Here is a 12729-nt window from a genome sequence, read left to right as displayed (position 1 = left end):
GAGCATGATCTCAACAAGAAACAATGAATATCAATTCTATTCAAACAAGTTTCTCAAGCCTTAATCGAGTTGAGCTCGAGCTCAATACGAAACAATGAATATTATTTCTATACAAACGAGTTTGTTGAGCCTTAATCGAGTTAGACTCGAGCTCAACACATAACAATGAAACTCAATTCTATTCAAACGAGTTTGTCGAGCCTTAATCGAGTCAAGCTCAAGCTCAACACGAAACCCGTTTATCAATTCTTTTCAAATGAGTTTGTCGAGCCTTAATTGAGTTGAGCTTGAGCTCAACAGAAACAATGAATATCGATTATATTCAGACGGGTTTGTAGAGCCTTAATCGAGTCGAGCTTGAGATCAACACGAAACAATGAATGTTATTTCTATACAAACGAGTTTGTCGAGCCAATATCATGTTAGACTCGTGCCTAACACGTAAAGATGAACATCAATTCTATTCAAACAAGTTTGTCGAGCCTTAATCAAGTCGACCTCGAGCTCAACACGAAAATTGCTTAGAGAATCGTGCCTAAAATGATCCGATAAAATTCTTACATGAAAATGACTTTTTTCTTGCCCTTCATCCTATTTTGTTTTTTTTTTTTATGCATAAATTAAATATATGCTACATATATGTGTTTTTCTCGCTTCAATTTATAAATTTCTATCTCTACCACTGCTCTAATATGTTAGTGGGGCTTTTTCAGGGCTTGAGCTCTCAGTGTGACAAGCTTGAATGATTTCGTCATAATCAGGTTGATTTGGGCTCTTAGTTTTCGGCCTTATCAAGGGTTCTGCATGTGATATTTTATCTTTTCTTAAAAAAAAAATGTATTAAGGTTTTTCCTAACTTATTAATATTTTTGTTTTTCGGAAAATAATGTTTTAGATACTTTTTGGCCGATTCACGATCGAATGAGCTGAATTGTTTTATAGATGATTTGAAAAATGAACCGACTTTTTGAAATATTGTACTTGCAAAGTTAACAACAAGTTTCTAATTTGTATAACTTAATAAGGGGATAGAAGAGATCCATTTTGGGGCATTTTGCCTACACTAAGAAATTGCTTCTATTTTAACAGGGAAGATTTATTAGAAACAATAACAATTTGATACTTTTGTTAATTGAATATTTCATAAATTGAGGCAGATTTATAAAATACCCAAGAACGTTCATGCTGAGTTGATATGGAGAGCCGTGACATATATATGAAGAAAAAGTAATTGATTTCTCTTTGTCGAACCAAGTGTAGCCATTACATGTTTACATGGAAAGTTCAAAATTTGAAGTTAACGAGAAGAAGCCAAATATGTTAAATAATAAAAGATAATGATTCGGCGGAAATTGCAATTTATCAATCGTATCGTATATGATCATCGCATTATTTTTTGTACATATACGTCTTCTAAAAAGCACGCCATTATCGCAATTGTCTACCATATCGTATGTCATCGCATTATTTTTGTACGTATCGCATTATTCTCACCATATTTCGTCACAAATATAAGCTATTATTTTTCAGCGGCGTAAATTTACCTTATTTTGATCGTATTTTCTTCTCTTTTAAAGCGTTCCAACCTTTACATTGTTTTTGCACTTTTCTTTCTAATTTTGCTGATATTTATTTGACTTTTTGAAATTAATAACACATTCTTTCAATCAATCGGACTCACAAATTACTATTCGATTGATCTCCAGTTCGCTGAATCATTTGGCTTTCCCGTGTTCGATTGAAAAACCAATTTTGATAGCAACGCTGTCAATGAGCAAGATAATAAAAACACATCCAGTACACATCAAAGTTCATTTCCTCATGGAAATACTCCTGTTTCTCGGTTTTTGACTGAAACCAGCAAAGCAAATGACTAGGAACGTATTAAATGCGGTGCAAATCTATCGTCATTGAGAAACTCTTCAGCATGAGATGACAAAGCATCGGATCAATCTACTGCTGAGGAGGCTCGTCTTTCCCTTCCTCTGCTGCATATAACTCAGCAAACATCTCACAGGAAATGCAGCGGTCAGGCGACATGGCCACAGGGTGCAATCGTTGGTTGCACCATCCATGCATTCGGCTCACGCGAATCGATCTTATTTTTAACCTACCAAAAACATATATATATATATATGAAAGAGATATGAAATTCTTACCAGATGACTTTTACCAAGTCGATGGCAGTATTTGATCACATCGGGGTGTTGATGAGTGTTTTCTGCTGCTACTTCGTAAATTTTGCTCCTCCATTTAGTGTCTGCAATACATCACTGCACATGCTCCATTGCTAGAGCATAATATAGGGGTCATCACCATCAGGTTGCTTCTCTTCATTACCACTTCTGGACGTGTCAGCCTATCTATGCAAATGCAACGGAAGTTCATTTTAGATAATCTTGCTCAACTATACAACATAATACTGCAAAATTAATGAGATGATACTCTGCAAATGAAAGCATCATTACTAAGAACAAAACCAGTAGAGTAGAATGGACGTACTTCTTCAGCTTTGCTTTTCCCTTTGTTTTTTTTGCCCATCGGCTTCACCGGTCTGTCATTTCACGAGCAAAGCCCTCTTACGAGTTTCCCGGCAATATGTCTGCGAACTGAGACATTCGATTATGTCCTTCGGAAAGGTTAAAATTCAAGCATGAGACTGGAATACAATGCAATATATATTCATTCATCATGTGAAAATTGTGGTATTTCTTTTTTCTTTTTACTAATAAAGAATATGTAGCAAATGGAAACATATGATTTCTCCCATCTTCTCCACTTGTAATGGCACATATCTTACTACACACCAATCCAACACCTCAAGTTATTAAAACTACAACTAAGAGGATTCCTTAGTGTCATGTTCGTATTGACCCAAATGGATTCACCATACCCATTTTACATGCCAACATGGGTAGTCTGAAATTTAAAATTAAATGACAAGAAGCTAAATACTTCAAGTACATCATAAAATGAAACAATTTTGGCAAAAAAATGTGATAAGAATATCATATATGTCCCACTACTTTTTAGGGTATGTAGCATATATGTCGGTTAAGATTTTTCTTTTATTACTACAGATGACCATTCTACGGAAGAAAGTGCAATTTTGATGTTGGAGAGGAATTTTAGGAGGAAGTTGTTTTATTCCATTGAGAGGGCAGCACTTTCAGGTTCATTGCAATGTACCGATTATAAATCTCAAAGTCTAAGATGGTCGATGAAATTTCAAAAGTTCGTAGAATTAGTGTTAAGCTTGTAAAATGTAAAGTGTGTTTTTTGAATATCATAAAGAAATCAAAGCATGGTGTGCCAACTTGATGGAATTGCAAAATTCATTGTACTAAATGTATCACATTATTTTTCCGCTTATATCATAACCAGGATACATTAATATTATTTCTCAATGATATGCCTTTGCATTGTTGATTCAAGAATGTTACATGGTAACATCTTGAACCTTTTATATATGTTCCATAATTCTCAGTAAAATCGTTTCCTTGATTTCAATAAGATTCAAACTATTGCTTCTTATTCAATTTCAATTGAAAATATGTATGCCTGTAACGTAACATAAGCTTCATTAATTTCTAGAAATAGCATTGGAGTACTTCCCACAAGAATGAGGTATGGTGGTCCTAGCAAATTTACTATTTATTTTCAATCTTCTTAAGTCACAAAAGATCAAAACTTTGATGGCTATGGTTATGGATCTGGATCTGGATCCATGATCTTTATGGCCTAATCCAGTGTAGGGTCCGGATTTAGAACCAGCCAGTGAATACCAACTCCTGCTGAGCGTGGGCCTCTTGACCGAATTCTTCGCCTAACCCTGGGGCCCGCTTCATGTGCCCCGAGAAAAAAGCTGTTGACTTCTTTCCCTTGACTTTGTCATGACCCGATACAGGCGAATATGGGTCCACAATTCTTTCTGGAACCGAGCCCAAAAAGGGAGACCTGGTCTTGAGCCTAACCCTCGCCACCAACTTGGTCAATTGGATCGTGGACCTTATGATTTGGATATCCGATCTGGATTTTGTTTTACTTAGATTTGAACTTAGTTTCTTATCTGATAAGATCTGCTCCGGTTCAGTCTCATCTCGGAACCGCATGCACTCTCGCTTTTGGACGATGAAGAAGCGGAGACTAGAGCCTTCAAGATCGGACGGCCCTGATCGACACAAGAGGGGCGAAATCAACGGCTGGAATGAGCCCGATGTTGGAGGTCCGACAAAGCCACTATTGAGGAGCGTCAGCGTCGTCAACAAGTTGCTTTACTAAATTATTAAAATTTCACAGAGTACCGTAATTTTTATCAAATTTGGAAAAGTGGTCCAACTTTTATGATTTTCAAAAGGTAGCGCGTTTGACTTGCTTTCTTTTTCTTTTCACCACTTGTTTAGTTGTTTTGTGTGTTTTAAACTTCGGGCGTTTTCTTCGCAAGGAATGTTGATGGAGAAATGCATGGGCAAGCGAAGCGGGAGAAGTCTTTGGGCTGGATCTGGATGGATGTCTAGATCCACATATTAAGCACTGGTGGGAGCAAGGATTTTTTTTGAGGGGCGGGCCAAATGGTCGAACGAGCTTATTTGGATAGGGTCAAACTAAACATGGGGCGGGGTCACGGCCTAGGCAGGCCCCCCTCCTTCCGCCCTGGTGGTGGATTATACCTGATTATTCATTCGATTTAGATTGTTTATATATATATATATATATATATATCAAAACCTATGCATTATTCATGGCATGAACCCATCTCATTCAAACCTGACTAGGAAACACTTGCTTAGGGAAAAGTGAACCTCTTTTCCTTCTTAAAAACTCATCTAAGTACCATATATATATATCAAAACCTATGCATTATTCATGGCATGAACCCATCTCATTCAAACCTGACTAGGAAACACTTGCTTAAGGAAAAGTGAACCTCTTTTCCTTCTTAAAAACTCATCTAAGTACCATATATATATATCAAAACCTATGCATTATTCATGGCATGAACCCATCTCATTCAAACTGACTAGGAAACACTTGCTTAGGGAAAAGTGAACCTCTTTTCCTTCTTAAAAACTCATCTAAGTACCAAACTGAAACCTTGGTTGGAGTCTCAGATCCAAATATCGGATTCACATGCTTAAAATTCGATGCAAGAAAATCTTAACAATGTTTATATACATGAAAATGACCTTTTTGCCCTTCTTCCTCAATTAATTTATTCAAAAATTGCATATGTGTGTTTTTCTCAATTTATAAATTTCTAGCTCTACCACTGCTCTAGTATATTAATGGGGCGTCTGGGGTCATGCCTTTGATTCCGGCTAATGGCACGCAAAACTAGAGGGGAGCGCGAATAAAATTGAGGCACTTGTCAAAACAATGTGGGGTTGGCTGGCGGAACTGATCATAAAAAGGTAGGTAGGTAGCCTGAGTTTGATAATAACTTAATAGGATAAGTTTGGGTTAGGCAGATCCCCACCAAGATGTGCATTCCTAGTACTCAACTCATTATTGTTTCACTACAAAATTTCATTTAGTTTTTGAAATATTGAACTTGCAAACTTAACGACTAGTTTCTAATTTCTATAACTTAATAAGGGAATAGAAGAGATCCATTTTGTAACACATTGCTATTATTTTAATAGGGTAGATTTATATGAACAGTAACAGTTTGATACTTTTGTTAATTGAATATTTCATAAATTGAGGTAAATTCATAAAATACTCAAAAACGTTCTTGTTGCGCTGATACAGAGAGCCGTGACATATATATATGAACAAAAAATAATTGTTTTTTAAAAAGACAACTTTAAAATCGACAAATATAGGCCGATGCGCCCTGATTGCGTACAGATATTGTATCGAATTAGATTTCCAAAACGATATGTAAACAGATTTCTAAAATATTATTTATTTGTTGTCGTTTATACATTGTTCTTGTCTTACGACTTCGCTGCCAAGAACAAAAAAAATTCCATTGCGTGCCTTTTTTTTTTTTTTTTAACCCGAACGGCTGATTGGCACAGACTGAACCACAAAAAAGCCAGATTTTTAGAAAAGAAGATTATGTCAACCTCCTGCATTCCGTGCTTTCAACCATGTTAAATGAATGCCCAATGCCTGCTTTCCCCATGTTTTTTTTGTATTTTGTGGTAAGCAAAAAGGGTTCAAATCCGCCAAGTGGATCCGTCAACTTGGCTACATTTTGTTAGAGGTGAACACGAGTCGATTCGAATCCGAGTTCAGTCCCCTCGAGTTTGGTTCGACTAATGAAACCCCAAGCTTGACTTGGCTCGAGCTCGAGAATAGCTCGACGGAAGCAGCTTGAGCTTGACTCGACAGTTACGTGGTGAGGTCGAGCTCAACTCGATTAAAGCTCGATAAACTCGTTTGAATAGAATTGATATTCATCATTACACATTGAGCTCGAGTTTGACTTGATTAAGGCTCGTCAAACTCGTAAACTCGATTGAATATATCGACTTGATTAAGACTCCAGCTTGACTCAGCAGTTACGTGTTGAGCTCGAACTCAACTCCATCATTTGAACGAGTCGACTCATGAACTCGAGCTCGACTCCTTAAGCAAATGACTCGGCTCTAATTCATTCATGAGCTGAGCTTTAACGAGTTGAGTTCGAGTTCAAGCTCATTGTTTACCGCTACATTTGGCTCTCTAGAATAGGAACTTGACCAATTAAGTGTAAGTGAAAGATAGAAAGAGAGTCGACAAAATTGAAAAAAAAATGCAAAAAATTAGTGAATGGGTGTCTTTTGGGCGGTGTATTGTTAACCTCTCGCTCATTGAAAATTTTAATAGAAAACCAGACAAATCATGGACAGCTAGAATCATGCACGTGACCTAACCCCGATCTAAGGTCTTAATTAAACTTGAAATCCTCCACATTCTTCTCTTACACCTTTGAGCATGCACTCAATAGATTAGGTTTGTTGATTAATGCCAACGCCCACCTGTGACTCGCTAAAGCTTGGTAAACTTGTTTTTTATAAATCATTGATCCATGTGAGCTTCAGTGATTTGGATGACCACCAACCACATGAAATCGGGGTCCATGATGAGACAATCGAAGATATTTCCAGTTTATAACAAGTTGATTTGGATGTGAATAATCGTTAATTTGGCTGTTTGCTTCCAATAAATAAGTACAACCTTTTCCATAGTATATGATTAAGGTGGCATCTGAAGATCGGCCTGAACTTTTTAAACAAATCGGCCTTAAAAGCATTCACATTAAAAAAAAAAAAAAAAAAAATTAACGTCAAAGGAGCCACCCAAGTTGGCTCATTCATGCCAAAAAAATGCATATAGAAAAAACCTGTTTCATTTTTGTTGCGAGCTTAAGAGCCGCTAGGCAAAGGTCGAAGCACCCTCTCTCCCGGTGTCCCCCTTCTGCTCTCTTCTCTTGGGTTTGAGCGTCACATCAATGTGACCCAGCCTATATGACTTAGACTTAGAGTTTGAGCGTCACATCAATGCGACCCAGCAGACGTAACGCCATGAGAATCAAATAAAATATGTTGTTTGATAAGTGACCAATATATTTTGATTAATGTTTGGACAACTTTTTAGAAAAATTGTTTCCGTTTTTGTCCACTTTGTATAAATACTTCAAAAAAAAGGACAAACATTGAAATAAGTGACGATTTGAGGATGTAGCTGATATTTTTGGGCGGATTAGTAGACCGAAGAGGAGGCCGGCGGCCATCGATGGCATCAGCGGGTCAACTGTCTCAGTCTCCTCGGGAATTATTTAAGTATTAAAATTTTGCAGAAGAAAAAGGGTGGAAGGCGAAAAATCCTCGCTTCTTCGCCTCCCTGGCCCCTCCTTCTCGTAGAAAAAATGGACAAAGGGACTGATTCTGGACCGTCCGATCCGGATCTCATCGCCATCTCTGACCGTTAAAGCCCTCGATGTTGGCCTGCGTGTTCTTCGTCTCCTTCTCTCTCTCCTCTTCGCGGATCCCGTGCGCCCTCCTTTCGCTCTTCTTCCTCCTCTGTGCGGACCGAAGCCCCTAGATTTTCTGCGGCTTTCTATCGGTCGCTTGTTCTTTTTCTTCTGATCCTGCGTTCTTCTTCTTCTTCTTCTTCTTATGTTCTTCTGCTGGTGAATCGGCGATGGGGAATTGCTGGACTGCCAGAATCAAGGCAGTGAGCCCGTCCCATAGCGTCCCGGCTACAGGTAATTCGCTGCGCCTTAGGTCGAGCTTCGGATTAATGTTACTTTTCCTTCGTTTGCTTTGGCTGTTGTTCCCCAATTACATGTGGTTTCTGGACTAATTGCGCGAACTGTGAGTGGTTTTCTTGGCGATCGTGCCTCAAAATGAGTTCTCGGCTACAATTTTCCCCTTGTTCTGTTTTTGTTTCCTTGGCCCGTTTTTTTGTGTGATCTCCGACGATTCTTCCTTCAGACAGGAAGTGCTTGCCTGGTTGTGTTATTCCGCTCTATTCTGTTTCTCTATCTAGAATCACTTCTTATTCTTCGCGCGCTTGTTTACTGTTTGGTCTCTTGTGAAAATCTACGATCGGCAGTTAATAACTGTTCTATTTTTGGAAATTTTTGAGCTTCGAGCAAGATCACTAGTTGAAAAATGCCTTTTTTAAATGCTTGGATTTTTTTACCAAAATTATTAGCTTAAAAATCCGCTCTTGTAGATATTTATTTTTTTGGAGTTTTTGCTCCGAGACCTTTACGGAAACAATTCTTCTTAGGTTTCTTGCTTAACCAATTCATTCAAAGGGACCGTCGGAACTGCTATGTAGCTATACGGGTTTCTCTGCAAAACTTGAGCGTCACTTTCGTCGCCTTCTTAACAGATAGGTAGTCGCGTGCTGATCCTTCTTCGTTTCAGTTGTACCATTTTTTTGGTTAATGTCGAAAAAGATTATAAGTACTTGCGTGAGTTTCGCATTTGATGGAATTTTGTTAGACGCTTTATGTTTCAAATCGACTCGCTTCATTTTCTGAGAGGAATATTTTGTTCTTCATCTTACGCATGGTTGTTCAGATTTAGTTGCGACTGTCTGTGGCCCTAACTGGCTACGGCTATGGTTTCTTTTTCTTTAAAAAAAAAAAAAAAAAAACTTCTCAATGTGATCACGTTTATAAAGAGCTGAACTTTTTGGTCTACTTTGTCTTCTTATTCTCTTCCCGTATTGTTTAAAATTGGCAAGGCTATACAGTACTTGTTTCCCCAAGTCAATCACATTTCGCAAACAATATATAGAGTCTTTGTGAATTAAGAATAACCTGATTCTTTTGTTAACCTTATTCACTACCCTGTCTTTCGTCCTGCAATTTTTGCATTTTTTTCTTTTCAACGGAATCTCTTTCTAGCCTAACTGTGGTTTTTTGTTTTTTGGTGATGGTTGAGTATAGTTTCTTAGTTAGTTTTTTTGCTACGTCAACGGTCGAGGATTGGCTTAATTTTATAGTAGGGGTCGTCATTCGTGTATCTTCCTAATCACTGAGTGCTCTCGTTTTGCCGTTTTCTGTTAAGGTGCCAATTCATCAAAATCGTGTGGCAGAGATGGGACAGACGTTAGCAATTTAAGCAAGTTTTCCTCAGCATCTACTGCTCCACCTCAGACTCCAAGAAGCGAGGGCGAGATATTGCAAGCGTCAAACTTGAAGAGCTTCAGTTTCTCAGATCTGAAGGCTGCAACCAGGAACTTCCGGCCCGATTCTGTTCTGGGAGAAGGGGGTTTTGGTTCAGTATTCAAAGGTTGGATTGATGTAAATTCTTTGGCAGCAACCAAACCGGGAACTGGCTTGGCCATTGCTGTGAAGAGACTTAATCAGGAGGGGCTTCAGGGTCACAGGGAGTGGCTGGTGAGTCAAAACATTATCGACCATGGTGCAAAGGGTTCATAAAAAGCGTGAAAGAATTATGTTACTTGTTATCTATTTGCTTATTCAGTGAACGTCGTAATTAAATAAATTGGCTTTCTTATTTGTGCTATGTCTGCGAGCCTGCAGGCGGAGGTGAACTATTTGGGACAGCTCTCTCACCCAAATTTGGTGAAACTCATTGGCTATTGTCTGGAAGATGATCAGCGTTTACTCGTTTACGAGTTCATGCTTCGAGGATGTTTGGAAAATCATCTTTTCAGGAGTGAGTTATTCCTCATCTTCTAGTGCATAATACCGGCCCTCTATGTGTTCTATATAACAGCACCGGCAACTGCAGTTTGATTAAGGACGCGCTTTGAGTTATAGTTCTGTTCTCCATGTTTTGCATGGAATGTTTTATTGATTGGTACAAAGCGTGGACTATTTCGTAGATAAGCTGCTTTATAAATTCTTCCCTTTACTTCATGGGTGTTCTTGCAGTGGGGATTTTGTAATCTTCATCAAAATTTGGGAACCCTTCTTTAAAATGATTAGCCTGATTTGTGTCACTAGTCAACAGTCGGAAACTAAAAATAACTCCATCTGAGACAACTGTAGTTTGAATAAGAATTTCCCCGTCAGTTACCTCGAGTCTTTTGCTGTAAGATAAAACTACCAAACAGAGAGAAAAAGAAAAAAGTATCTTATGATATTAAGGATGCATGAAAGAAACCTGTGGATGTTGAAAATCTTTTTAGTTTTTAGTCGTTAAATCAGTGTTAGCAATTCAATTCCAAGAGCTCAATGCATAGATCATTATTTCCGATTATGTCTCTTTTCCTTTTCTGGAACTCATTGTATCATTTTGAACGTTCATGCTCAGGGGGGACATACTTCCAGCCACTTCCTTGGAACCTTCGGATGAAAGTTGCTCTGGGGGCTGCAAAAGGACTTGCCTTTCTGCATAGTGCTGAAACTAAAGTAATTTATCGTGATTTTAAGACATCAAATATATTGTTGGACTCGGTATGAATTGCCCATCTAGATCTCCGTTTATGTGCTTCTATACCTTTTCTCCGTTTGTTTCATCCTTCTTATTCTTGCTTGCCCTTTATTTAACATTATACAGGACTATAATGCCAAGCTTTCTGACTTTGGGCTGGCAAAAGATGGTCCTGCTGATGGTAAGACACACGTATCAACAAGGGTCATGGGGACATATGGATATGCGGCCCCTGAATACCTTGCCACAGGTACCTTCAACTGTTTTGGTGCACACGAGAGAGAGAGAGAGAGAGAGAGCTGTTTTTATCTTATTCTGATGCACCTGCTTTATCTAATTTTCAAGGCCATCTATCTACAAAGAGTGATGTATACAGCTTCGGGGTGGTCATCCTAGAAATGCTATCTGGACGACGTTCAGTGGATAAGAACCGGCCTCCTGGAGAGCACAGTCTTGTGGAGTGGGCCAAACCTTATTTGAACAGCAAGCGCAGGCTATTTCATGTTTTCGATAACCGGCTGCAAGGCCAGTACAACATGAAGTCTGTTCACAAAGTTGCAGCACTCGCACTCCAGTGCCTATCTCTGGAGCCAAAGTTTAGGCCCACCATGGCTGAAGTTGTGGTAGATCTAGAGCAATTACAGGAACCAATAACACCCAAACTCCCTCAGTCAGAACACAGAAGAGAAAAGCGGCACCACAACGCAGCACCTGCTCAGAAGAACCAACGGTCTTCTGATGTCGCTAACGGTGGCAGAGTTCCATACCCTCGGCCTTCAGATTCACCACTGTATTCATGAGGCCCAGGGAGATTATACTAAACAACATTTAGGCACCTGAAGAATGAAAAATTCCGGTGCTGCTTTAGTTTTTTTTCCTCTATTGTCTATGCTCAGAGTCTCCCTACTTGCTGGACTTGGAAACACCAGCGGGACAGCTACAGTGTACGAACTATGAGTGGTTCTTACTTCTTCATATACATCTCTGGGGTTCATGCTGCTGATATAGTTAGAACTCGGTATGTAGCAGTGAGAAGGATTTACGAGGTTGGGGGTTTCCTTTGCAGCATTTGCATAGTAGGCACAAAGGAGATTGAGAGGCTTGGTATGATGTCTCATTTGTTGTCTTATGAGGTGTCTGTGTACTTCAATTAGTAGTTGCTCCTGGGTCTCTAGTTCTGATCTGTCTTGGAGGCATCGACCCCCCTTCCCCTCCCTTCCCTCTTTGGGTATAATATCTGTAAGTTTTTTGGCTTCTGTAAAATCATGTCTATTATCGATATTGTGAAGAATGTTCTTTCCTTGGCAGTCTTTGTATGCTGATGAGAGAGAGAGAGAGAGTTCTCTGTTTTGGAACATGTGAATATGACAATTTCCCTTAAAGAAGAATCAGATATCAGAAAAGGGCACAAAAATTTAAACGAATGGATAATCTATGTCACGCCATAGCGACAAGCTTAACGTGAGAAGCAAGTTTTCGGTGTTTCAGAAGCAAGCTTTTCACGAATCTTAGTAAGTTTGAAAAGAAAAAAAGAAGGGTTTGTTGAACATCAATGGCGACCTGCTTCCACATAATTGAGGCTCGATCGTCCATTGATGAGGCAATAATGGGAGCGGATTGGCTCGCCTTCGTTGTCAATAATTCTGGCTATCACTATGAGAAAAAGTTGATGGTCCTGTGATGGCAACTGGATGGCCATGGCCTTGCTTCTTTTTTTGTTTTTAATTGTCACTGCCATCATCAAATTGAATTAGGAAGAAACAAATGGGGAACAAGTGTGCCATGAATTTTTAACAGGTTCTAAAACTTTAGTATCGGGAATAAAGTTCGTGCATGGCCCTTCACTCCAGTTCCTCTGGGTCTTTTTGGGGCGTCCCTC

At 39.0% G+C, this 12729-nt stretch overlaps 1 protein-coding gene across 1 annotated transcript; it reads left to right on the top strand.

Annotated features, from left to right (window-relative positions):
• Window positions 1-7788: 7788 nt before the first annotated feature.
• LOC116255807 (receptor-like cytoplasmic kinase 176) lies at window positions 7789-12157 on the top strand. The gene is made up of 6 exons (XM_031631838.2): window positions 7789-8197; window positions 9516-9847; window positions 9995-10130; window positions 10731-10873; window positions 10977-11100; window positions 11196-12157. The coding sequence occupies exons 1-6, from the start codon at window positions 8134-8136 to the stop codon at window positions 11648-11650; spliced, it is 1254 nt and encodes a 417-aa protein (XP_031487698.1). The 5' UTR covers window positions 7789-8133; the 3' UTR covers window positions 11651-12157.
• The last annotated feature ends 572 nt before the right edge of the window (window positions 12158-12729 follow it).

The sequence above is a fragment of the Nymphaea colorata genome, chromosome 6, assembly GCF_008831285.2.
Source record: "Nymphaea colorata isolate Beijing-Zhang1983 chromosome 6, ASM883128v2, whole genome shotgun sequence".
Classification (NCBI taxonomy): domain Eukaryota; kingdom Viridiplantae; phylum Streptophyta; class Magnoliopsida; order Nymphaeales; family Nymphaeaceae; genus Nymphaea; species Nymphaea colorata.
Note: the sequence above shows the minus strand (reverse complement) of the source record. Positions and strands in the feature narration are given on the sequence as shown.

Excerpts from the sequence above, each read along its gene's own strand:
- LOC116255807 (XM_031631838.2), top strand. The coding sequence starts at position 8,134 with ATGGGGAATTGCTGGACTGCCAGAATCAAGGCAGTGAGCCCGTCCCAT. Across the intron at positions 8,198-9,515 it reads CCATAGCGTCCCGGCTACAG|GTGCCAATTCATCAAAATCG; the intron begins GTAATTCGCTGC and ends TTTTCTGTTAAG. Across the intron at positions 9,848-9,994 it reads AGGGTCACAGGGAGTGGCTG|GCGGAGGTGAACTATTTGGG; the intron begins GTGAGTCAAAAC and ends GCGAGCCTGCAG.